The 26,020-nt window shown below is 36.0% G+C and overlaps 1 protein-coding gene across 3 annotated transcripts in view; it reads right to left on the bottom strand.

Moving 5' to 3' along the window:
- Nucleotides 1-5,089: 5,089 nt before the first annotated feature.
- Nucleotides 5,090-26,020, bottom strand: part of RPS6KA5 (ribosomal protein S6 kinase A5) — a 68,586-nt gene continuing 47,655 nt past the window's right edge. For 2 of the 3 annotated variants that reach the window (XM_041471902.1, XM_041471904.1), the window contains 10 exons: nt 23,098-23,248; nt 21,753-21,914; nt 20,412-20,537; nt 19,531-19,664; nt 16,364-16,457; nt 13,981-14,151; nt 10,441-10,632; nt 9,706-9,865; nt 8,534-8,697; nt 5,090-7,585 (listed from right to left, as the gene is read on the bottom strand). In XM_041471902.1, coding sequence (XP_041327836.1) covers nt 7,346-7,585; nt 8,534-8,697; nt 9,706-9,865; nt 10,441-10,632; nt 13,981-14,151; nt 16,364-16,457; nt 19,531-19,664; nt 20,412-20,537; nt 21,753-21,914; nt 23,098-23,248 — 1,594 coding nt within the window. In that variant the 3' untranslated portion in view covers nt 5,090-7,345. The remainder of the gene's footprint in view (nt 7,586-8,533; nt 8,698-9,705; nt 9,866-10,440; nt 10,633-13,980; nt 14,152-16,363; nt 16,458-19,530; nt 19,665-20,411; nt 20,538-21,752; nt 21,915-23,097; nt 23,249-26,020) is intronic. The other variant, XM_041471903.1, reaches the window with a different exon arrangement.

The raw sequence follows: 26,020 nt of genomic DNA on the forward strand, positions 1-26,020 counted from the left end.
ACAAATGGCTAAGAAACTTGCCAAGGACAATGAATAATTTCAGCAATATCATCAGTTCATTACTATCCAGAGGAAGGAAAAACACTGGTGACAACTGAGTGCTCAGCAACTATTTTTGTTCCGTTTGGAAAGAATGAAAAATCATGCATTTAAATTAGATGCTTCAATTATGTTAATATCTGGAAAGAAGTCTTTAAAAAATCAGCAGATCCAGAATTAGTACAAAATAGTCTTAAACAAAGAGTGGCTCCCCTGGGGCTCATCATGTGCTATGGAACAGGTCATGGCACAAATCCTGTGGCTCTGACAGGACTGGCCAACAGGCTGGGCTTATCACCCTTCAAATAAGCATGGTTAGCTTTAACAGCTCTAGAGACAGGAGCATTCACCTGACATCTGGTTCCACTAGTCTTCCACGAGTCCTGAGCAGTCTTCACAGATTTCCTGTATTTTCTCCACCACTGTATTCACAAAATTATCCTTTCTTGTAAGTACTTTCCCCATCAAATTCAGAATCATCCTCTGGACTCACTCCAACAATCCTCATTCATTTTCTGAATGTTGAGCAAAATAAACCAATTCAATTCAGTTCAATTAATTATCTTGCTTTTTGATAAACTTCTATCACAATGTTTTGCATGTTGGCATGTTTATTTGTCAGAAAGAAAATTCCATTGTAATCTGTTGATAACTGGCATTAAGGAAATAAGGTAACAATGTCCTCGATGCTGCATTTGCCACTTGAAAACGGCACTGTTTCCAAGAAGAAAAGTTGTCAGGTTAAACTGTGTGGGGTTTTTTTATTCAAAAAGATTTTAACTGAATGTGGAGATCATTGGTCCTCCAAAAGCAATGGTGTGCAAGCAGAATGTCCTGTAAATTACAGTGAGGCAAAGCACTCAGCATTCCCTTCTTCCCATTTCTTTCCCTCTCCCCACTGCCTGCCCACACTGACACATGAAATAGAACGCCCCGTTCTTCTCACTGCAAATTAACACAGCCTGCTCCTTTATAACCAGCTGTCAGAATCTGTCACCAATTCATTTTTTTGCCTTTACAGCTTCAAAGGTAAAGGTAGGAATTAGGGATGATTTCTTCTACTAGGACTCCAGCAAAAGTTTTTGTCTGGCAAGAAACAATTTGCAGGTTTCCTTCTCTGCAGGTGAAAGAGATCAATACTGTAAGGTTAGCTGTAAGCATCCATATTTGCTGCAGGAGCATCTTAAGACTATCAAGATTGAAAGCCAATGCCAAACTTTTATTCATTTTTGTAATTCAGATGCATATTAAGATTCAAAGCCTGTCCTCACTTTGGTCCTGAAGTAGATCTCAAGTCTTCCTTTTAATTTGATAGCACTAAAAAATTGAACTGACCTGCCACAGCTGCATGCCAATGGGACTGACATGGTGATACATACTAAGTAGAACTAGAACTGTATGAACACTTGAACTTAAATGCAGCAGGGACACAGCACCTTGAGCTCTAATTTGTAGCATCCCTCTGCAGTGAGCACATCACCGGAGTGGGATCCTGTTCCCTCAAGCAGGCGTAGCTTCAAGAGTAACTGTCATGAACAGCAGAGTATCTGTTTAAAGGATGGGAACTCACTAAGGAGACACCTGAGGAAAGCTTTGAGGTATTTGCTGTTTTTGTGAATTGAGTTTCTCTTCTCCATGTACATTACTTTTATAGGAAGAAAAGCATATATAGTGTTACTACCGAGTGAGCTTCTGCAGACCATACAATGATACCTCTGTAAGCAGTCACCTCAAGTAACTCAGGAACAAACTACAAGCATTGTCCCCTCTCTGCAGCATCATCTTTAGATTTTCCCCTTTCTCCTAACTTCCCTAAACTCCAAAGACTTTACACTTGAAAGCTTTTTTAGCATAGCTGAATGTCACACAAAATCATGCCCATAACTTAGATAAAATGTACTTGGCTAGACATAGTTTTATCAGCAAATATCATTAATATATATGCATATTTTGAAATGGCTACATTTCCAAACAGATTTATTTTGGTTATTCACAAGGCCTAATCCTAAATTCTTCTAACTTTTTCCTGCTTATGAAAACAGACCTTTGATCATAATCGTACCAAGACAACTACAAAATAAAATACAATATCATACTGCATTCAAAAATTTAACAAAATTTAACAAAATAAAAAAACAACTAGGGAAAATCAGATGAACTTAAATGAGACCAATTTTACGATTTGATGTTGGATTTCTTGACAAGTATCTTTGTATTAAGAAAGCAAGAAGTTTGCAATCAGTTTGCAGTTTCATCTGTTAGGTTTTTTGGCAGTTCCTGAAGCAATTAAAGTTCTGTTTTTCTTTCCTTTATTATTGGCATTTCAAAGAAGTTAGCAGACTTCTGCATGACTCTTGTAAATACAGTTAGATTGGTTGCCAATTTTTAAAAGCAATTTTACATGTGAATAATATGGATTCCTTTCTACCACTGAATAAAGTACTAGTCAGACCAGCCCACAATATCTCTACCCAAACACTTGTAATTGTTTCCCAGCCAGTTACTGTCTTCCATTTCTATCACACAGAACACGAAGGTTGTCAAAATACATGTTTTCTTGAAATTTACATTACTGCAGGTCTCTTGCATTTCTCCATTATGCAGTTTCTGGGCACAACAAACAAGAGACTGTTTCAGCTGGTCTATGTAATTGAAAGCATCACTATTTTCTACTGCAGACTACAGGAAAGGTGCTCTGAACATTCAGAATCTATTTAATACATTATATATAAAAATGTGTGATGGCAGGCGAGAGCGAATGAACAGCTCTGCATTTCTTCTACTTTTAGAGAATCCAGGGCCTTGTGGACCAAAGGACCAAACTGAGAAGTGTTTCTCACTGGCAAACAAAGATCAAAGCACTTTTATCTCTTCACAGCTGAAATACCCATGTTATATTCTGCTCTCTCAATCCAGAATATTCAGTCAACTATCTCAGCTGAAGGAAGGCAATATTATGTTTTCCCATGTAAAAACTGGATTTTGAAAAAGACTGTCACTTATGGGGGAAGGAATAAAAACCACTAATTTAGTAAAAACACCTGGAATGATACCTGAGACTTAACAAATAATTTCAAAATGATGAATTAAATGTTATAAAGCTACACACATGCATACTCGGGGACCTGCAGAGGTAGAAATATGTTTATGTTGGACAACTGGCAAGAAAGCTTGCAATTCATTATCAGTGAATAATACATGCACATGGAGATAGGCAGGGGAAAAATTACCCCTGAAAATACCTGCCCAGAAGCTTCTCATCTCTGACTTCCTATAACCTTCTCCCTCTTCTGTGGCTGCCTTATCTAGTCCTCCAAATCTGTGTGAACCCAGAACCCATTTTTAAAATACAAGTTCTCTTCATCAAGGCCTATTACTTTAAATGGAGATCTAGGCATGCAATACAGCATGTACCTACATGCATGCAGACAACACATGCACAAATTATAGGATGCTTGTGCAACATTTCATTATAACCAATAAACACATTTTCTGCTGAGAATTAATCTGTTCTCAGATGACTGAGAAGGGATACATCTGTGTAGGAATTGTTATTTTGTTCAGAAAAGCAGCCATGGAAAAGGGCTGAGAAAATACACCCATCAACAGAGCCAATTTGAAGCCTCGACCCATTCTGTGACACAATACATGGTCCCCCTCAACCTCAGCTGCTTAGTGAAGTACTTAATAGGGTTGTTTTTCATAGCAGTAAACGATATATATGCCAAATGCACTGATTCTTTCCCTTAAAGTACAGAAATTTCACTAAGTCAGAGGAAATGTATGTTATGTTCTTTTCTTTGTACTTCTCTAAATCCTTTAGCAGAATTACCTGCTAATACTAGTATTTGTGTTTCTAAAAGTATTACAAAGAAATGGCTTTACCAGATGCTGAGTACTTTGAAGATTAGATTAAAATCCACACTAACTGAAATCTCTACTCATAAGAAACTTGACTTTTCACACTAATCTGCCTACAACATCACTGACAGCTCTGTATTTCTGACAGCAGACAGATATCGTTACTAGACATTAAAGCTAACTGAGGCATAGCAGCACTGTGAAGAAAACTTAATCCAAGCACACACACAAGTCACAGTGTAACATCCCTTCACCAAGACAATAAAAAGTATTTATAGTACTAACGAAGATTAACTTGTACACTTCAAATTTGAAACAGTGGTCTGAGTATGAAAAACATGGCCCACGGTCTTTATATGACCTTGAATTCCAGGCTGGTCAACAGATTAAAACACTGTTCTGCCAAGAGTAAATACTCTCCTGCAGGGACATCAGAACAAGAAGTAAAATTATTCTTGAGCTGCCTAGTTTGCAACTCAAGTTTCAATGTATCAATGTGTATGTACATCAACAGTTGCTTATGTCAAGATGCTAATCTAAAAATTCAGACAGCTTAGTGTCATATCCACTTCCTCAAGAGCTGTTACCTGGAGGCAGCAAGCAGTCATAAACTTTTCAGCTACCCTGGGTAACAGGTGCAAAGCAAATACAAGCTGACACCTAAATGCACTTAGCCCTGCCCAAAAGAAATACCCTGGGTTTAAATTTTTATTAAACAACTACTGTGAGAGCACAAAGAGGACACAGAAATATTCAGCTATAAAATTTGTCTTTGATACAATTGATGTATTCTAATAACTTTAGTCTCACAACAGTCTCTCAAAACCTGTGTAGAAAAAGAGATTGACAATACAGCCATTATCTCTAGCATTTAGTATCTTGTGCAAGCATTCTTGTTTCATCAATTTGTCAAGAAACAGTTTAAATTTTCCAACTGAGAAGCAGTATTTCCTAACATCCCGTGTTCCTAACATTTAAGTTCTTTCAGCTGGGTCACAATATTCCAAATCCACCTGGTATCCAAAAGTTTCTTACACTTACATGAAATCAGACTGAAATTGCTTTTTGATGTCCTCATCCTGAAGACAAGTTCCACGAACTCCTCAAAGTGCAAACTTCATAAGCAACCTGTTCTCCAATCTCCCAATTCACTTATACTGTCTGCATAACAAGTATTAATGGTGGATTGTTTGTATTTACAGCAAGTTTATTTGGGAGAGGAAAAGTATTCTTTTACAAATGAGCCATGTTCACTATTGAGATTACTTCCAAAGAGAGCATTCAGAAAGCAAACCTGAATATATTACACTGACAATTATTTTTCAATACTTTAACATAGGCCACTTAAAATTGGTTGTTATTAGCACATAGACTGATCTTTAAATATACTACTTCTACATAAACAGTGCAAATCTCAATATTCACATCAACCTGAAATTAATGCTGCAATTACTGTTGACATTCACATCAAGAAAGTAGTAAACTATTTCACATGAGCAATTCCAAAACCTCAGAATGCCATTATTAATATTAAAGAAACACAGAACAAACATGTTGGGCTTCAAAGCCTTGTTTTGATACACACAATCCCTGTAAACATGGATTTATTGTATTTGTCAATACTGATATCTGATATAATTCTATAAATAAAACCACTGATATAAACAATTTCTATAACCTTTTTTTTTTTTTTTTTTTGCATAGGGTTTGGATTAAGGTTACTTTAGGATAGAGACAGCTGTTAACAAAATCCTCTAATCAATTAGTCTTCCATCACACAAATTTAGGCATATGACAAGGAGCCTCTCTGACTTCAGTGGAAACTTACACATGTAAGCATTTGCAAAACTGGAGTCATTTTTAGCACTTAAATTACCCCTAGTCATTGAGAATACAAGCTATAAAAGAGCTCTCCATAAATTTATAAAATATACTGATTTAAAAGTTTATGCTGATGTTTCTCTAAGTCACATTTATGATTCCAAACAGTTATGTACATACTATACTATCACAGTAGGAAATACTTCACTGTAGAACACCACAGTGAACAAGTCGTGAAGCACAGTGTTCAATATCATTTCCCTTTAGTATTCCCAGTGCATAAGTTGTTAACATCTACACTACACAAGGTGCCCAGGTCTAGTATTTGTTATATACAATGTAAAAGCAAGATAGAAAGAACTTTGCATTTTACAGTAAGGAATGAAAACAGTGGGTAATATACAGGGATTCACTCCTGCAAAGTACAGAATTCTCCTTCACTAAGACCACAACCACCAAATACGGTGGATTTCAGGTAGGTCATTCAGCCCAGTAAAACAGTGCTCAGCACCTTGTAGGAAGAGAGATCTGAGTGCACTTTATTCTAAAACATCTCCTTTGGATGTTATAAAGTGCAAAAAATAAAACATATATTCTAATATTTTACAGTCACTATTAGACTGCCATATTTGCACAATTCAAATAACTTGGTATGCATTTTTATGGACCCTATAATAACAAATGTTGAAACTGGAGTTTTCTCATCTTTAAAAAAATCTTAGTATTTTATAATTATTGTGTTACTATAAAAAGAAAATATAAATTATAATTAAATCTTGAAATAGGTATTTTTAACATGTGGCCATTTTCCAAAGCATCAAATATGAAAATTAATTTTCTCTTATAGCATTACATTTTAGAATCTGTAAAATCTTTTAGAAGTTAATAACTTCAAAAAATAAAAATTATTGTATCACAGTATTAGACATCTCAGCTTATCAGATATCTTTTACCCTAGAAGTGTTTAAAAAAAATAAATAAATTTTTAAAAAATCTAAGACTTCTATTCTCAGTTGTTTAGAACAAGATACGTGGAGTTATTTTTTAAACAAAGTAAGAGTTCCATAGTGCTTCATTTTGATCTTAAAATTCAAATAAATGGGACAGAATATAACCATAAATTTAAAAGGCTTTAGAGTACTATACTGCTTTGGTGCATTGTACCAATGATTGTTTACATGCATGAAGAATCAAATTCTACAATATTCTTCACAGAGCTGGGTAAGAGCAGAAGATCCCGAAGTTCTACATATGTTACAGAGCTTTCCTTTCTTTGAGCAGTGGGGAAGGAAGATTGTGACACTGAGGAACAGTCTTCTTCCAAGCGGTACCATGAGCAGCACAGCTACTTACCTGGAGCTTGGCTGCACACCAGTAATTTAGCCCTCAGAGAATACAATGTTGGTTGTATAACAGTATTATACTATATCCAGTGATACCAAACAGCTACAAGGAAATGTATGGAAATACAGAGCTAAGAAGGTATGACTAAAATACATTTCTAAAGCAACAGAAGTCTTCCTGTAGCAGCCTGTAAGCCACAGGGAGGAAGGGCAGGAGAAGACAATACAGGTACTGCCAAGTCTATAACCACTGAACTCCTCGAGACAGGATATTCTGCTGCTCAGTCGGAGAACTGGAAGATGGTTTCTGGGTTATTGCTGTCTGTAGGGTTTGTGGGTTGCAATGTCTTTGTGGGTGTAGTTTTACCATGAGAATGAGAGGAAGAAGAATGGGAACTTTCACTGGAGCTGCTACGTGTCTCTGTGCTTGTGCTTGTTTTTTTCATTTTCCTTCTTTTTGCAAGAGGTGCCTTGTCCACATTCTGGAGACAAAATCCTTCCCTTTTGTACTTATTAAAGGCCTGTTTCAAAATAAAAGGTAATTCTAAGTTATCCAAGATATTTAACACGTTATCACTTATTGTGAATGGTCTATGGTACTTCACAAGATAAAATGTAATTTCTTGTCTAATTCCTATTGTAGCTGTAACAACGACTCTACCAGCCTTTACAGGTGCATAAGAGCCAATACATACCATTATTGATTGACATCTTCCTCTCCTTTTTAGTTTAGAAGTATTTTTTACTTAGCCTTAACCTATTTAATACTACATTTTCAGAGAGGACACTGCTAAATTACAGCTTTTCTTTCAGCCCAAATTATGTTGCATTGTCAGGATCTCTCCAAGAAACAATTACTTTGTTCTTCTCTCCTTCCTAAAAAGCACCCACAAGCATTTCAGCATAGATCAGCTCAATTTTGATTCTTTCTCTGTAGAGGGTATCATGAGAATCAACACTATGTTTGTAAAATACAGTTGAAGTTCAAATTATTTTAATAAATATACAATAGTAGACAAGCAAGTCCACTAAAAAAGCACCCATGATATAAAACACATGAACTATATATATTCCAGAAATTCTACTTCAGTTTAGTAACCATAAGGACAAAAAGTCAAACAGTTACTTAAGTTAAAGTTTTGGTTTTTTAAAATAAAAGTTTGAAGATCTTTTAATAGATTTCTCTAAGAAATAGAATACTTTTAATTGCTGTTTCCAGAACAGCACTCAATACCCAAATCCTCATGAAAATAAATATCTCCAAGAAATTTATGCTTGCTTCATCATTCATATTTTCATGTACTCCAACAGAGATGTTATGAGAAAATGTTATTGAGGATAAAAATCCAGATATAAGCATATACTAAATTATAAGGACAGATATGGGTAGCTTTTAAGAGAAAACATACACAAATCTAGATGACACATTACAAAACATAGCACATGACAAGAAAATTCTCAGAACTTACATGGAAAGTGGCTTTGACATATGTGTGCACTGCAGCTCCTGAAGAGCCTAAGTTATCAGGTGTCATTAGAGGGTTAGATGAGAGCTGGCTGCCGTCCTGAAGCCACTCGTTGTATCTCAGGCTGGACATTTTAATCCTTTTGTTTGGATCCACTGTGAGAAGTCCTAATAGAAACACATTACATTCTTTAAAACTGTCAGCTATTTATCTTTGGTCAACAGAAAATGCAAATATTTCTTAATAAAATCTCATGCATTGCTTTGATAAGTAACTAATGTCAATATTTATCCTAGGTATGCCAATATTTATCTTAGATAAGGCTCACAGAATGTTATACTATCATCCTCTCCAGAAGAATCTTAAAAGCAAAAAAATTTAACTGTTTGATAACTCACATCTCTCTTCACACAAACTCAGAACTATCAAATTATTTCTTCACTTAAAACCCGTCTAGGATACTAAAGTTCAAAAGAGTAAGCCTCAGATTCCCTGCACAATTCACTCAAGTCTGAATCTGGAACTCAAGTCTGAATCTGGAAATACCTATATTTTTGGCAGAAAAATTCCTTACAAATCTGCTTCTGCAGAAATTCAGAATTCCATCTAAGTAGCACAAAGGTAGGTGTCTAGCTCATGATGAAAACATAATTAGATGCTCAAAAGCTTAAGGGAACCAAAGCACAGCAAGTGTCAATGAAGTAGCTCAGAAATACAGTAAGTAGTCTTTGTACAGGAATTAAAAAATAGCCAATGGAAAAGAAATAGTAATAAATTCATTCTCTACAAAAGCTCATCCTTTAAGGCATTTATCTCATAAGCTGTTTTGGTTTTTTTAGAAAAGCAAAAATAACATAATAGAAAAACTCTGCTTTCAAATATGTTATATGAGTAAGTTCACTTTTTCTGAAGCTTTTCAGTTCCTTTTAACCCCACTAACCTTAACAGCATCTTACCACATTAGAAAATTCTGATAGGTGTACAACCAATTGGTAACTCATTCTGATGTGTCCATAGCTACTCATTGCTTGTATTAGAGGTCAGCACATAGCTCAAGCTGTGCATATTGCTCTGTCAGGTTAGACACTTTGGAGCATCCAGATATTGTATGATTCTCCAAATTCTATATTTTAAAATAAAAACATAATGTATATTAAATACTTATAAATACATACCTCGAATTAGCTCTTTAGCCTCTTCAGAAACATTTTTCCAAGCCTCTCCTTCAAAGGAAAATTCTCCCTTTTTTATTTTCTTCATAATTTCCAATGCACTGGTACATGTTAAACTTCTGTCTTGAGACTGAAATGGTACCTGTCCTGATAGCATCGTGTACTGTCACAAGAACAAAGGCAGCCTTAGGAAACACAGCGTATTTACAGACAACTCTGCTGTTAAATATGAAGGGCTGTTGTTTGCATCACCAATGCTATGCAATAAAACTTGGCCTAACATAACTTTAAGGCTATAGAATATTTATAATACAGAAGACTTTCTCTGGAGTCCTTGTTAGAAAAAACATTCATCTATTCCAGGAAGCTATGAACAAAATTTATTTCTACCCCATTTATGTCTAATGAAACTAATTTTCTGTAGAACAAAATATAGGTTGATTCCCTCTCTGAATTGAAACTGTCAAAAGATTATATGGATGCCTGTAAAATTCCCTAACAAGCATATATCTTTTTGAGAAGTTGACTGTATCAAGTAATTTTTGCATTCCCAAAAATGTTAAATTTTATTTCCTACTTGCTAAAAAAAAATTCTGCTCCTGGAACCTGTATTTGGAACATGTTATTTGTGCAGCAGTATGTACCCAATTTATGTCTGAAATCATCTCAAGTCCCTTGCATTTTAACAAAAAGTAAATACATGCAATAAAATTATAGTTAAAAACCTCAATCACTCACCAAAATGACCCCCAAACTCCACAGATCACAAGACTCATCATAACCATTGTGATTCAAGAGCTCTGGGGCAGCATAATGAAGAGTAAAACACGGAGTCTTAAGAGGCTGATTATCAGGTGGTTTTAAACGAGCAAAGCCAAAATCAATTATTTTTATTTCTGAATTATCAGTTTCATCTGTAAATAGTAAATTCTGAAAAACAAAGACAAAAATCAATATTTGCAGTGGGTACAAAATTGGTTATAATTACTTTGCTACATCTATCACTACAGAAAATTCTCCATTATCTAGAGGAAAGGTGAACTGCAAGACACTGAGGGAAGAGAAAAACAGAAATAACAATACTCTGGGTTGTAAGAAATGTGACATTTTTACCTGCCCCTGCATATCTGCAAGTCAGGACAGTTCTGAGATTACTAATGAAAATGAATACGTGGCACAGAACAGTAAAGAATTCTGGGAACTTTGACAAGAAGAAAACCTAAGACATCAGCATGTTTGGAGATGGCAGAATTGCCTTCTTCCTCAAACAAAATCAAATTTTCTTAAGCTTCCACTTCCTTCTGGCATGGTGTGAACAACAGCTTTCTTGTGTGGGGGATTCCCACTGCTCCTTCTGTCTTGTGACTGAATGGTCTTTGGCTGTTGAGTGGTACCACAGTACTGCCATGAGGACAATAATGCACAAGTCATTTGAAAGCAAAGGATGGTGATAAGAAGGTGCACCTTTGCATGACGTGGTGTTAAGAAGTGCACCAATAGCTCAGAGGTTTCACTGAGAGCTGTCTGGCATGGGTGGCAAAGCCAGCACTGATATGTGCTCTGAAAGAAACGTGGGACCAACAGCATTCAAGCACTGAAGGTCACATAACAGTCCCACCACAAACCTACTCCTTACACCAAGGCAGAGACATTGGTGCAGTAGTCCCTGAGAATTCCAGCTTTACACACTGGAATGTGGCACTTTGGACTTGAAGACAGACAAGTTGTTATCAGTTTGGAAAATATCAGGCAATCTGCTTCTTTTTTCTTCCCTGAGTATTTTTATTTCCAAGAAAGATACAAGAGGAAGGCTTGCCACAGAAAGCTTCTGTGTCACAGAAAAACTGTCTGAGGCCAAGATGAATTGTAAGCTAATTCTACTCTTCCCTTCAGCTTCTGAGAGAAGAGCATCATTTTACTACTGCCTTTACTGCTCAATTTATGAATGCTAGAAAAAAATCTCAATATCAGAAATCCTATAGCTCTATCTAACCTTGTAATACAAAAGGTGAATGACTCACACAAAGTAATTAATTTGAAATTCATTAACAAGGGTAAAAAATGATTGCTAGACTGCCATCAGATCAATAAGGAGAACCTGAGACCATTCATTATGGACAAAAGAAAATAGCTGCTACAAAGCAGTATTTTTGCTTTCTGTACTGCTGATATAGCTTAATGCACATTGAGAGAAGTCAGTTTTTAATTGTTGTGTAAATGGATCTACAGGAAGCCTAATTTCAGCAAAAATATTCATACAAGGATAAGTGATTAATATAATAGTCTTTTGTATGATGATGTTATATACTCCACAAGTAAATAAAGAATGAATAACATTCGTTTAAAAAGACCTTTCTTATGATAAAAATTAAATTGTTTATGCATGGATAGAAAGGTACAGTCCAAGTATCCTCCACCGGGTTCAGGTATTTCTGTTAATGAGGCAAATAAAGCGTGTTTCAGAACTCTCCCATCCCCCAAATATTTACAGCTATATTCCACATATTTTAGGATATATAAACAACATTCTCGCACACTTGTTATGTTTTGTTGTAATACCTTTAGAACCCAGTTCACAGATTAATGATCACAGAAACAGTCCTCAAATCCTCTACTGAGAAGCTCCAAATATGATCACATATGCTTCACAAACTCTTTATTCCTACAAATTCCCTATTTTCTATCCAGTACTTTTCCTCTGTTTTATAGAACAACATATGTGATCTAATTACTACTGATAAACAGAAGTCTTCCAGTCCATGAAATTCAGTCTCACTCTTAGTTACCTTTAACCAGCCAGACTTTTAAAAAAAATTATCAGTAGCACATTCGATTGCAAAGTTGAGCATCAAAAAAAATCTGACTGGAATTCTTAGAAAAGCAACAGAATTTCCTATATATCTTTTTACAGAGAAATGCACTAACCATATCTATATTGGGAACCCTGCATATCCTATACTAAGTTCATGTCAGAACCTAAAATAGTAACTTTCAAAACAAGCAGGAAGGAGACAAGCAGGTTAAGTCCAGCTTTGTGGAGGCAATGGATTCTGCAAGCTGTTTGCTAACCCTTCATTACTTGACTTCCCAGACTTCTGTTCTTGAACATAATGTAGAATTGAAGACTGCCTAATTTACCTTACAGATGAAGCTCTGCTTTACTGTGCCTTTACATTCAAAATGGCAGTAAGACTGAGATGGTAAGAAGAGAGAAAGAGGGGTTGGTTTAATCCTTTTAATAATTACTTGTTTCAAAAATGGTTTTCTTACCCTGATGATGCAACTCTTGGAAAAAGTTTCCCTGATGACTTTTTCAACTCACACACTAGAATTTCAAAATAGTCCCTCTATAACTGTTTACTTACAATAGGAGCCCAGGACAGAGATTCTTTCAAACTCATATTTTGGATTGGTTTTCAAAAACAACTAGCAACACCTAGAAGACTTCTTTACCAGTTGAATTTGAATTACTATAAAATACCAAGTCTTTCATATCACAGAAAGTATGTTACAATAAGATAAAACATCAGTAGGAATGATAGATTATTTTTTAACTCCAGCTACAAAAGGAACAGCTATTTCCTGGGGTATGATGGCTGTCATCACCCTGCAATAAACATCCTCACTGGATGAATCATTAATCTACACCATTTTCAGGCTTGAGAAAATGTACATCCCAACCCATTGCTGGCAAAAGCACCCATGAAAAAACTGGCTCTAGGAAGCAGAACAAAGCCAGTGGTCAATCTTATAATAGTAAACTGACTGGTCTAGAAGGCATGATGTTGCTGAACAACAAAAATATCAGAAAAGCAATTACTGAAAAACAGATATTAATTTGAAATTGTTTCTTTTGGGAAACTACTGAACTCACTGAACTCAAACCACACATCTCTTAGTGCTCACTTTGTACTTAACTGGAAAAGAAGTCCTACTAAAGAAATTATGATCAAACGAAAGATGGAAATGTACAGGCAAAATACCCAAGCAACCTAGCTCTGCTTATGAACTGTTTCACACTATAAATACATGCTAGTGAAAAATGTCCCCAAAGAGGCAAAGAACGTTTTTGAACAAGTTCAGAGTAGAGATTGCTTACAGTTACTTTTACCTATGAACAGAAAAATATCTACAGAATTTGCTAAGTAAAAGTGGTAACATCTAATTAAAAACACAGAAGCAGAAAACTCTGTAACAAAGGCTGGAGAAAGAGAGATACATCATATTCCAAACATTTAATAACTTATTGTCTAAACATATATATACAAGTCACTATACCTCAGGTTTCAGATCTCTGTGGACTACTCCTACATCATGCATATGGCTCACTGCCGAAACAAGTCTGCGCATAATGTGACTGGCTTCAGTCTCACTGAAATGTTTCTTTTTCTGAATACGTTCAAGCAATTCTCCTCCCTTCAGCAATTCCATGACTAGGAACGTGTGAAGCTGAAACAATAAAATAGCATGTCAGAAATTTAACATTACAAACCAACATTCACTCAGGAGTTAGGTGCTATTCTGACAGGTTCTCAATGCTTGAAGAAATAGCACTGCTGCTTGTAGTAATTTGGAAGACCAAAAAAAAGCACCAAATCTCAGATGGCATTTTTCCCATCAGTCTTGTTGAGACTGAAGAATAACATCTTCCTCATGTGCCCCCATATTTATTAACCAAAATGCAATGCCACCACCTAAATGTATAAATTTGTAGGAAGATGAAAAGGCTTTACTTAGGTTAAAAATTAAAGCTGGAAAAAGCGAAACTTTTGCTGCTTAAGCCTGCTCTGATATAAGGATATGTATCTATTAATATGCATAAGGACTTAACACTTAAATGTTACAAAATCCTTTAAAAGCACCCTGAAACTTAACCTCTGAAATTAAAAATTATCTAGAACTTGTGATTTTATTCCCTACAGAGTAGTAGCCAAAACTACTCCATCATTACAATTACAATATATGTATTCCCAAAAATTAAAGAGCATTTTTTAAAATTAAAACAGCAATGAGTTTTCAGAGGATTGCTCTCTTCAAGGCAATAAATAAAAAGCGGCTTAGACAGCATTGGCACACGGTCAACTGCAATTTGAATGTCTTGCCATTAAACAAACAGTAGACTTCTCAGAACAAGGAAGTAAATTCAGCATTCTCAAAAGGCAATGGACGTAGGCATGCCATGGCTTCTAGCCCTTCCCTTCCCTGAATGACAGAAACAAAAGGAGTATTTGCAAGCAGAGCAAAAAAGTTCTGGGAAGTGGCCAAAAAATGAACTTCAAAGCAATATTCAGAAGATGCACACTTTATATACCCATGAACAGAAGCAGAGCTATGTGGACAGAAAACAGTAACACTTCTTAGAACAACCAAGGTGTCTAGTAGTGTTTGAATGGTATCCTCTCCTGCTAATTTTCTTTATGCCTTGGGAATATCTGACAGGGTAGTTAAAAAGGGTAAAAAGATTTTTTTCCCTAGAAAACTTCTGACTCACCAAGAGACTGCAATGCAATATTGTATGGCTGGAATACTAATGTGGAATTTGAACAGACTGATATCAGAGCAAGTTAAAAACTGGAACTTCTTTTTATTAAGACAAACTGCAGAACGTTCAAAACTAGGAAATTCCCATCAGTTTCGGTCTTCAGAGTATTGTGTGCACGTAATCTGAAAGGTAACACCTGAGAGCTACCAGAAGTAGCTAAAAATACAGTGGGCTGATTGGCTGAGAGCAGCCTATTCAGTGGCACACCGGTCTGGAGAACCATTTTTTTAGATTTAGCATATTCATTTTACTCAAAGGAAAAAGAAATGTCCTGTTCCACACATGTGCATATATGTAAAAAAAGGGTTTTCTTGTCATTAAAAATTACAGTTCAGACACTGTATCCTCTCAGTGAAATTTGCTCTACATGAGCTCTCTGCTGGTCCCAGCACAAACAGCATGAGGGGGACAGACTGGGATATGTGCAGAGGTAAGAGACCCCTTGTTCCATTACAACATCTATAGACCAACACAGAACAACAAAGTAGTCTAGGCTGGAAGGCAGCTGTACAGGACATCCGGCCTAGCTCAAACCAGGGCCAACTTCCAATTCAGATCAAATTATTGTTCATTCCATGCTGTGGAGTCTGTATTACATTAAAGGAAAAAGACAGTTAAGGTATCTGAGCAAACTGATCTTAATAGATTTTCAAACAGACGCTCTACTTTCATGTTTGGTAAGCTATTTGGTTATCTCCATTAAGTTACTAATGTGTAGGAAAAGATACTAGTTATATAATCTTCATGTGCAACATTTCTAAATTAATTCACAAATATGTTTTAAGATCTATAATTATTCTGGGGGAAAGGTGATAACACAATTCAGTATCATAGATACTGAAATTGGGCCATGAACACATTGTATGATGGTAAACAAAGACAAAACAGAACAATGAACAGAATTCAAGCCTTAAATTTTTTTGCATACTGTTTTGATTTGCTAGAGTAACTGCAAGATTGCTAGAATGCACAATTTCTGCTTCATTTTCTACACTGACTAGACAAACGCCCTAGGAAAAAAATTGCCTCCACAGTTACAGAATGCTTAAGTCCAAAAAGTTCTTGGGAAAACACATGGCAATATGTTTGGTAGGTGCTGATTACAGTTTCTTCAAATACCTGGTCATGAAAAACTTCATGTAACTTCACTACATTTGGATGTCCTTCGCAGAGTCTCAGAGCTGTTATTTCTCTCTGGGTGTTGGCTTCCATTCTGGAAAAATTGAGCAGTCATTTTGTACCAATTTTACTGAGCAAATTGCACATTCCAAGTGTTATTTATTAACTGTTTGCAATCCATATTTTTTTACTATTACAACCACATGAACACAATTAAATGTATATTAAAATTAAGTGGAGAAAAACTCTCCTCATAACCCTGCAATTTAGTCCATTAAAAAACCCACACCCAATTCAAACAATGTTTTTAATGCAACTGCAACTTCCTAGAGCAAAAGCTGACGTGATACAGAATAGTTTCAACTTAAAACAAATCATGCCCTTAGTCCAGAGCAATTTGACTACACCTCTGTAACTACCAATATTTGTTAGTTCACCTCTATCTTCACCCAATCTTTTTCCATTCTTAATGGGGGCAAATATGTCCAAAATGATATGGAAACTATGAACCCTACTAGAAAAAGAGTAACATCATCTCTATATGAAATGTGTTATACAGATGAATCCCTAAACAGAGCATTGTAAAAATCTGAAATGGAAGAGATAAGATACTATTTCCAGAGAAAAAAATCACTGCATAAATTCTATCTCAAGTACTCAAATCTATAGTAATAAAAAGTGAAAATGGTGAGTGTTATAAAAACTACATGAATGGTGACAGAGCAGAACATTTTTTTTCCCACTAGTTAGATATACTGATTTACTTGTGGCAAATAATGCCTGAAAATTTCTGCCAAAACTCTCTCTGAGAAAGGCTAACCCTGTACTGATTTAGAGAATGGCTTTACAGGCAACAGATACAATCGCTCACCACACATTTTCTTAATTTTTGCTTGCTTTTTTTTTCTTAATTAGGATGAGAACCACAATGAGAATTCTGTGCAAGAGAATTCGGTCTTTCTGTAGGCTTCATAAAATCAACAAGTAAACTAAGCTGCTCTATCTGCATCTCTGCTGCTGCAATTTTTAAACTGACAGTGACTTCTGGTCCTTAAGGAATTAAAAAACCTGACTTACAGACTCTTTCCCCCTAAACTACTATCAGAAGGAAGCAGACCATGGAAACAGATGAAAAATGTTCAGTATCATGAGCACGAATCTTTGAAATTTTTATGGGGGCTTTTCTGAATATTTCCCATCAGTAAATAGTTACCATCTCAGATTTTAAGCAACCTTGAGAGAAACAAATGTGCTAAACAGTAACTCAAACAGGTTTACATTGTTTCAGTGGTTATCAGACATACAGAATAACCTAAAAATGTTGGCTGGGGGCAGGTCCAGCATTACTAAAAAAGCAATACCACGGAGGAACTTTCACCTCATGTATCACAAAAAGGTTTCCCTAGATGCAAGATTCCCTTTTTGGGCACATTTGCCTGGTAGCAGTGAAAGACTGACTTTGAGACAAAGAAGTTACTAGAAACTTATACTTTTCCTTTTAGCAAGATTTAGTGGTGTGATCCTCAGAGCAATATTACTTACAGATTCTAATTCAAGTTGGGTTTTGGCCAACTGCTCAGAGTGTGGGTTTACTGCTAACTCTAAATACTGTACAAACATGCTGAGTCTGCTCACACTCTGCAATCCTAAAAAAAAATTCAAAAATCTCTGTGTACAGATCACTTCTTACCTTCATTTAGCCTGAGCCACCAAGATGAAGGAGAAAGAGCAAAAGAACCCAAGAGTAATATAATTCAGGGACAATTTCTAGAAGTTAAGTTCTAGGGGAAAAAGTCAATACTGGTCTGCTCACTTATCCAGAAACGAAATGCACATTATGTTAAGATGAGGTGGGAGCACTAACCTACAGCTCTGCTGGTACCACAGAAAAAACTTCTGGGTTTTTGAAAGAGAAATGAAAGAGATCTCCACATTAAAAGACCCAATGTAGGTGTCTGTCACACACCACTTAAGGTCTCATTATAATGAGTGAAATTCCATGAATCTATCTTATAGGGTGAAGTAGCTCACTGTAACATACATACCTAGAGTAGGATTCAGTGGCCTAAGCATAGGAAGGAAGAGCCTGGAAGATGACATCAGCCATGAAGACATCTACAAAAAGGTAGCAGTCACAAGACTGATGGGAATCAGAGGACAGAGAAGACACCAACAGATGCTAAAATGGCCCTACGTAGATGTCTATGTTTAAGTTACTGAATCCCACTTCTAGTGCAAGACAGTTTTAGGCAGGCTTCCATTAATTTAGCAGACCTCAGAAAACTAACTCAGACACCTACACTTCAGCTTCTTGTTCTTGAGCCTGTCCTATTCAAAAAGCACATGACGAAATGACAGACACTTAGGTCTGGCAGACAGCTTCTTCTAGAATCTGGAAAAACAGAGGTACAGCCAAATGTCTTGGGCAAGAGATAACTGAACTATCATTCTGACAGCAGAACATTTCTACTCTCCTGCCAGCATTCTGCAACACACTAGGGGTGTAATGAACTCTGTAAAATGAAGGCAAAAATCCATCTGCTACTCAAAGAATCCCTTATCTTTACTCTTCCCTGAGCAGAAACTCACAGAGAAATCCATTCTGGAAGAGAACCAGATGGTACCCGTGTAGAAAGCAAGTCAGTTGCTTCCATTGTGGTGTTCTCTTCAGAACGTCCAGGAAGCAAGATACAACTTACAATTCCATAGTCTAATTCCATTTTATACACACACATACAGTTAGATCTGAGGCAACCCACACTGCAGACCATTCCTAAAAGCAGTATCCTAGGCAATCAATAGGGCTGCTTAAGAAAGGGAGCTAGCTTAAGCTTACATTCAGTTCACCAAAGTGTCAAGATGAAAGAACCTTATACCTTTACTTTGTTAGGAAAAAAACTAGGGGAAATAATGGTAAAATACAACTAGGAACCAAAAAGTACTCTTTAGGTTTCTCCTTGTGTCCCAACTAGAATAAAATTTTATTTCAAAAGACTCTCAGAATCTTTTAATGGTCATAAGGTTACAATAAGTTTATGTAGACTCATACAACAAGAAATAATTTTAAAGCTATTTTTCCACTTTCATAAATGTAGTGAACATTATTCTACTCCATGGGTGACAGTAAGCAAAGAAAATATTTTTATTGTCTTATAGAATATTTATACCTTTTGCTAATTATTTTTACTGCATACTCTTGGCTAGTTTTCTTGTGTAAGCACTTTCGACAAATGGAAAAACTTCCTTCTCCCAATGGTTTCTCTTTCAGATCCAGTTCATAATGATGATAAAATGGAGAGTCCTGTTAGGAAACTGTCTGTATTTAGTTTTGCAGAATACTTTTAGTATACACAGTCAAAGACAAAGAGTAAAATTTCATAAGAATTTTTCATCTACATTTAAAACTGTAAAAGAGCTCTCTTTTTATTAAAATATAATCTTAAATTTTACTGAATAAAATGCATAAACATTATTCTAGCAATCAAAGAGTAAAGCTTACATTACATTAAACAAACAATCACTAAATAAATCATTACTACTACAACAATTGAAGATACAAAATATTCAGACAAACAGGATCAAAGATGGTCATACATACATTTATCCACAAAACTATGTGCTCATTTGAGGACATCACAATAGCATGTGTTCTTATAAGGCTTCACACAACTATATGCTCTTTTGGGTAAATACAACATAGATGAAATTATTATATAATAAAGTAGCTTCAGAAATATCTACAGTGTTTGGCTGAATAAGAACTATCAGGAGTCTCATTATTAGAATTATTGCTACTATACTTCAGTCTTCTGGAAAACTAGACAATCATCTCATTTTTCAGATTAAACTTCAACCATTTCTTAATAGTATCACATGCAAGATGTGATGGATCATCAGATGCTTGAATCATCTGAGGAGCCATTACAGAGAATTGATAAATGAATGATAACTATTTTGTAATCCATAGCCTAGCTTATGATTGCTGCTTGGGAAGTTATACACAGTTTTAATTTAGCCAAATTAATTTAAGGCTTGATATTATTATTACCTTCAACATAGCACTTCTGGCAATAGTTGTCGTTCCAGGTCGCTCATCCCCCACATAAAACTGGAAAGGATCTACTGTAGCTGCATTACGTTTAAACAAAATGGAAGGTGCAACGAAAGAATAACCCTACAAAATTAAAACATCAGAAAAGTTTGATACTGTTGTACATAGACTACCATAATACATATGAAACAACAGAAGTTTCAGAAGAATTTTTCAATAAATCAGAATTTTTGTACCATAATAGAGAAATTGTAACTTGCTCTGTTCAATATGAATAGGTATCTCCTGGAATTAGTTATATGATCCTCCACAGTTAGAGACAAAGCAATAATACTACAAGAATTCTAATAAATGCTAATCTGGCTCAGCTACAATTGCTTTACAATAGTGATAAAGGCTTGTACTTCAAACTAGCCAGCTTCCCAGGACACCTTAAAGTTAAGGCATGAAATAGTTTGTATGTTGTGATGTAAGCATCAAACAATTTTAAATGGATAAACTTGATATCAATGTGTGTGGGCAACGATGTGTCCAGTTTGAGTATCATAACAGCTGTGACTACTGCTGCAGGCTGAATCAGATGTTATTAAGACACGCATAACCTGCTTGCTACAGTCACTGTGAATCTAACAAGTTCCAAAATATGACACTACATTCCTCTACCCTGAGGATTAAGCTGCTCAAAAACAGACAATAAAAAACAACAAAGCACAACAATGGAGGAAGAGAAAGCAATCCAAACTGCTGTTCACCTCTGCAGTTTTGGTACCAAGTTGGTTGCACATGAGCTGGTTTTGCCCATTTGACATCCAGACTCTGCAGTCTAAGAAGGGATTGTTTTTTAATAGCATGGAAGGAACAGTAAGGAAAGCTTTGTTACTCATCTGGAAACATCAGCTGAGTAACTAGAATGCTCCTACAAAAGGGGGAGTTTCAGCTCCCACTTTCCAAAGCATTACTTCAACTAGCACATAATGTGGAAATGGGTGAACTAAATTGCTCTTGTTGAAGCTGGCAGCCCAGGCTGATGGAGTCAAGATGACAAGACTCATAAGGTACAAAAAAAAAAAATCAATAAAGAACAGACTGACTTTAGTCCAACCAGTAGGACATTCAGCTGGGAATGGAGAAACAAGGAAGTTCATATTTGCAGTAGGACTGTTTCCACCTTTCTCATTTTGCAATTATTGAACAAAAAGCCCCAGGAACTGGGACTAGAAGATACACATTTAATTCCAAAAACTTAATAGGCAGGAGGTGAAAAAAAAAAGTTATCTATATATTAGGAACTGTTCAAAAATAATTTCTTTAAAAAATTAATTTGAGTTGTTAAAATACCTGAAATATTCTTTCGGAAGTCTGAGGGGTTGCTGCAGGAGAGTATGTTGGATCCATTTCTGTAAACTCTTCTGCAAAATTACTGACATCCAATTCATCTCTGATTACTGGTTTAAATGGAGCTGGTATTTTTTTGGCAGCTAAGTCCTCCCAATTCATATTCTAAACAAAAAATAGGAAAATAAATTGAATTAAATGAAAATTTTACAGAAAGATATGGGAAAGCGAGTCTTGTCCTGACACAGTCCTAACTCCCTTTGCCATTTTCCACAGGCAGATGAAAAATAATCAAATTATGCTCTACTAATTTCCTTAGTTAAAGCCAAGCAGTATCATACTTATTTGTATGTAGACAGAATCCAAAAAGAAATATAACATAATTTAACAGTGGAGATGTGCCAAACAATTAACTTGATGGTCCTTTAATTTCTTCCTCTATTTCAAAATAAGCAATATTTATATTTTTGTAATACATGCATGCACTGTGGCTTATCTTCAACTTTTCATTGCTAATTTCTATGCTTAATTACTGACGTCAGCTTTCAGAGCCCTGAGAGCATAAACCTCCAAATTCTTACTTGCAGGCATGACTAGAAAGAGGAAGCATAGAAATAGCAGATATGAGAAAACTGCCCTGTTACTGTAAAGGAGTGGAACTGAAATTAAGTGAAGAATAGAAAGTGTTATATGATGGCAAAATGCACCTCCCAAAACAAACAGTGAATTAAGGAAGCTTAACTCTGTTTAACTCTATTTAACTTCAGAAGCACCATAAATACATAATTTGTTTTTTCAAAGAAAGCACACAATTTTAACCACAGTGGACAGAACACTACAGATATTGTATGCAAATCTAATCTTCATCATCGTTTGAAAGCAAATGTTAATACACTGAAATCTGAACAAAATTAAAATTTACTGAACAAGACTAAAGATTTAATGAGGCCAAGGAAAATAAAGGAGTTTGGTGAATTTTATCAATATTCAAATTTTACTAATAATGCTAGTGGCAATCTTTAAAAAATCATTTCAAACAAAAACCCAACAGACAATACAACACAATTTCAGTGTTTTACATTTAACCTTCTGATTTAAGCATTGTGTCTTTTGGCTTCAAGTAATTGATAGATACAGACTGAAGATATTAAAAACCTAGCATGCCCTTCTAATACACACAAAACCCAAACAATACAAATACATGGATATTTTCACTAACTTCAATGCAATTATTCATGCAAGTAACAGGACTCTAAGTTAAGAAAACAACAGAATTTCCTTAAACTTTGATTTCACAGGCACTAATGCAGAATAAGTGGGATCTGGTGAGTTTTGTTGTTTGCTTTACCTGGAAAAAGGGATGCTGTTTGATTTCATCAGCATCAGTGGGACCACAACCTAGCCTCTTCTTAGGGTCTTTCATTAGAAGACGCTGAATTATATCCTTAGACAGAGCACTCATTTCTTGTGGATAAGGTGGCTCACTTTTTAATATTCTCCTTTAAAACAAACAAAATAACAATGTGGAAGTTACTTAAAATGTTGAGATTTAAAGAGTTACCATGCTAATGGAAGCATTAACATTTCATTTAAACTTCTATTGTACCCAAAAGCAGGAGGAAGACAAATATGAAACCAACCTTTTTTAAATAAAGGAAGGTTTAAGGAATTGCGGACATGAAACAGAACATGTGAAGAGATAAATTATATACCTCAATCCACAAAAGGAGCACAATCCTCGTTTCACATACTGAGTTTACTCTTTAAAAGAAATCTCATAGTTGAAACAGATAGCTCCACAAAGAAACCAACTTGATGCCTAAGAGCAGTCAAACCAAAAATAATTCCGACATTAAAATGTATTAGAAAATAAAAGGAAAAAAACCCCTTATATTTGGGGCACTGGAGGATTGCCTTCACCCTCTGTGTTGTGTTCAGTGCTCATGCCAGTGTCTCAAATAAAGGCACTATAACTGGAAAAGTTTTAGAGAACAGTACTAAGACTAATCAGACACAGAATGTGTTTGATAGAAAGTTTTATAAAAAGGCTAGGACTATCCAGCTTACTGAAAAGATGACTCAAGAGAGCTGGGCAGTGTTTCCCTCAAAACAGTAAAGAGAAAGTAAACACAGACCTCACCACTTTTTCAATATAAGAACTAGAAACCATCATGTTGTGCCAGTGGAAGTCAAAACCTTGGAAGCCTAAGTAGAATCACATTTCAATACCTATCTTTTATATCTGCAGTTCCCATAGCTCTATGTAAACAAGTAGGCAAGTTTTCCTTCAGTTACTCTAAATCTAAATACTGAAACTAAGGACTCTAAAGGAAAGTAACACATCCAAAGACACATGAACAGGTTTAAAACAGAGACACAATAAACCTGCCAGCATACAGAATCACAGAAGAGTTGTGGTTGGCATGGATCTCTGGAGGCCATCTGGTCCAACTCCCCCTGCTCAAACAGTTACCTAAAGCCAGTTGCTCACCACCATGTTCAGAAACCCTTTGAATACCCCCAAGGAGAGAGACTTCACCATCTCCTTTGGGAAGCCTGTGTCAGTACTCAGTCACACTTGCAGTAAAAAGATATTTCCTAGTGCTTGGAGGGAACCTCCTGTTTCAATTTGTGGCCCGTATCTCTGGTCCTGTTACCAAACACCACTGAAAGAGCCCGGTTCCTCCTTCTTTGCGCACTCTCTTCAGGCATTTATGCACATTGATGAGGTGTTCCTAAGCCTTTCCTTCTCCAGGTGCAAGAGTGACAGCCTTCTCAGCCTATCCTCATATTGTCATCAGCCCTTTGCTGGACTCTCTCCAATATACCATTTTCTGGCACTGGAGAGACCAGAAGTGGAACCAGTACTCCAGATGTGGCCTCTTTGGCAGTGCTGAGTAAAGAGGAAGAATCATATCCCTAACCTGATGATAATTTGTGTAATGCAGCCCAGGATACTATTTGCTGCCTTTGCCACAAGGCCACATTGCTGGCTCATGTACAGCTTGGTATCTACACAGCCTGATGCATACTCTCACTGTGGTGACTTCACAGTAGGGCTTACAGTGCCTCCACTAAACACAAACTGAAAGATTTGAAGCCATGAGAGACTGAGGCTGAAATGACATGAATTTGTGGCAATACTAAGATCTCAACTATTATATGTTTCTGCCAGAGCTTAAGTTGATCGCTGCAGGACATTCCTAAATTTTGTTCAGAGTTACTGCATGACACATCCTTAGAGTCAGTTATCCCATGAGAAAATTTTTATCTTGAAATCTCTAGCTTCTTGGATTAGTCCAAAAATAGATGCAAACAGATTGCTTCCTAAATAATCCTGTTCTGGCAGTGTGGAAGAACAAAACCAAGTTCAAAATGTGCACATCCCAGGGGTAGCTTCTACAGACATAGTATCCAATTTCAAGCAAACCAAAAGACAAAGCAAGCTAACCTCTTGGTTTAAGTAATGCTGAAAGGAGTTAGGAAAACACAGTCTGAGTTTTAAGATGGTGTAGAGTCCAGGATTATTTTTTTAATGATATATATCTGCCAGTAAGGCTATGATTTAGACCCTTTCTACCAGCAGAAGTAACAGCAACCATAAGAATTCTCTTCACCTTCTGGACACATTTCACATTACAGAACAGGAGAAGAAAGCACAATATTATCAAGTGATCTTTTAATTAAGTATGTTAATACCAAATTTAAACACCACTAAACAAGAGTATTCTTACACTGCAGGAGTGGTGGAGAAGAAAAGATTCAGTCTCTTCTGAAATGACCCAGTTTTAGAAAGGGGAAGCAGGTAACTCGTAAAGACAGAAGACAGGACACCTTGATAGAAAAATTACTTTATTTACGGGAGGGACAATGAAATCTACAATGTTTTCATAGCTTGAAAATCACTGCAGTTAGGTAAGTCTGAAGAAGCCTCTTTATCAACCTTTCTGATAAAAGAATCAGAAAGGTATGTAACAAAGATTTTGGAAAACAACAAGTTCTCTTTGGGCTCTCAGAAGAGAGGAAAACCCCTCCAATCAGTATTTTTTCAAAGTGATTTCTAAAGCAATGAGATTGAAACTCTGGGATGTCCTTAGTAATCAAAAGGGAAATTCTAGAGCAAGCTCTCTTCCACACACTCTAGGAACCTCCTAAACTGTTTCTTCTCTGCTGTACTGTATTTCCAGCAGATGTACAGTAAGATTTATATTGAGAAATATCTTCTATCTCTTGACCATCCTAGAACCCACTGCAGAAATGGCAGCATTTTG

Source organism: Pyrgilauda ruficollis, unplaced genomic scaffold (genome assembly GCF_017590135.1).
Source record: "Pyrgilauda ruficollis isolate IOZ18807 unplaced genomic scaffold, ASM1759013v1 scaffold28, whole genome shotgun sequence".
Taxonomy (NCBI): Eukaryota; Metazoa; Chordata; class Aves; order Passeriformes; family Passeridae; genus Pyrgilauda; species Pyrgilauda ruficollis.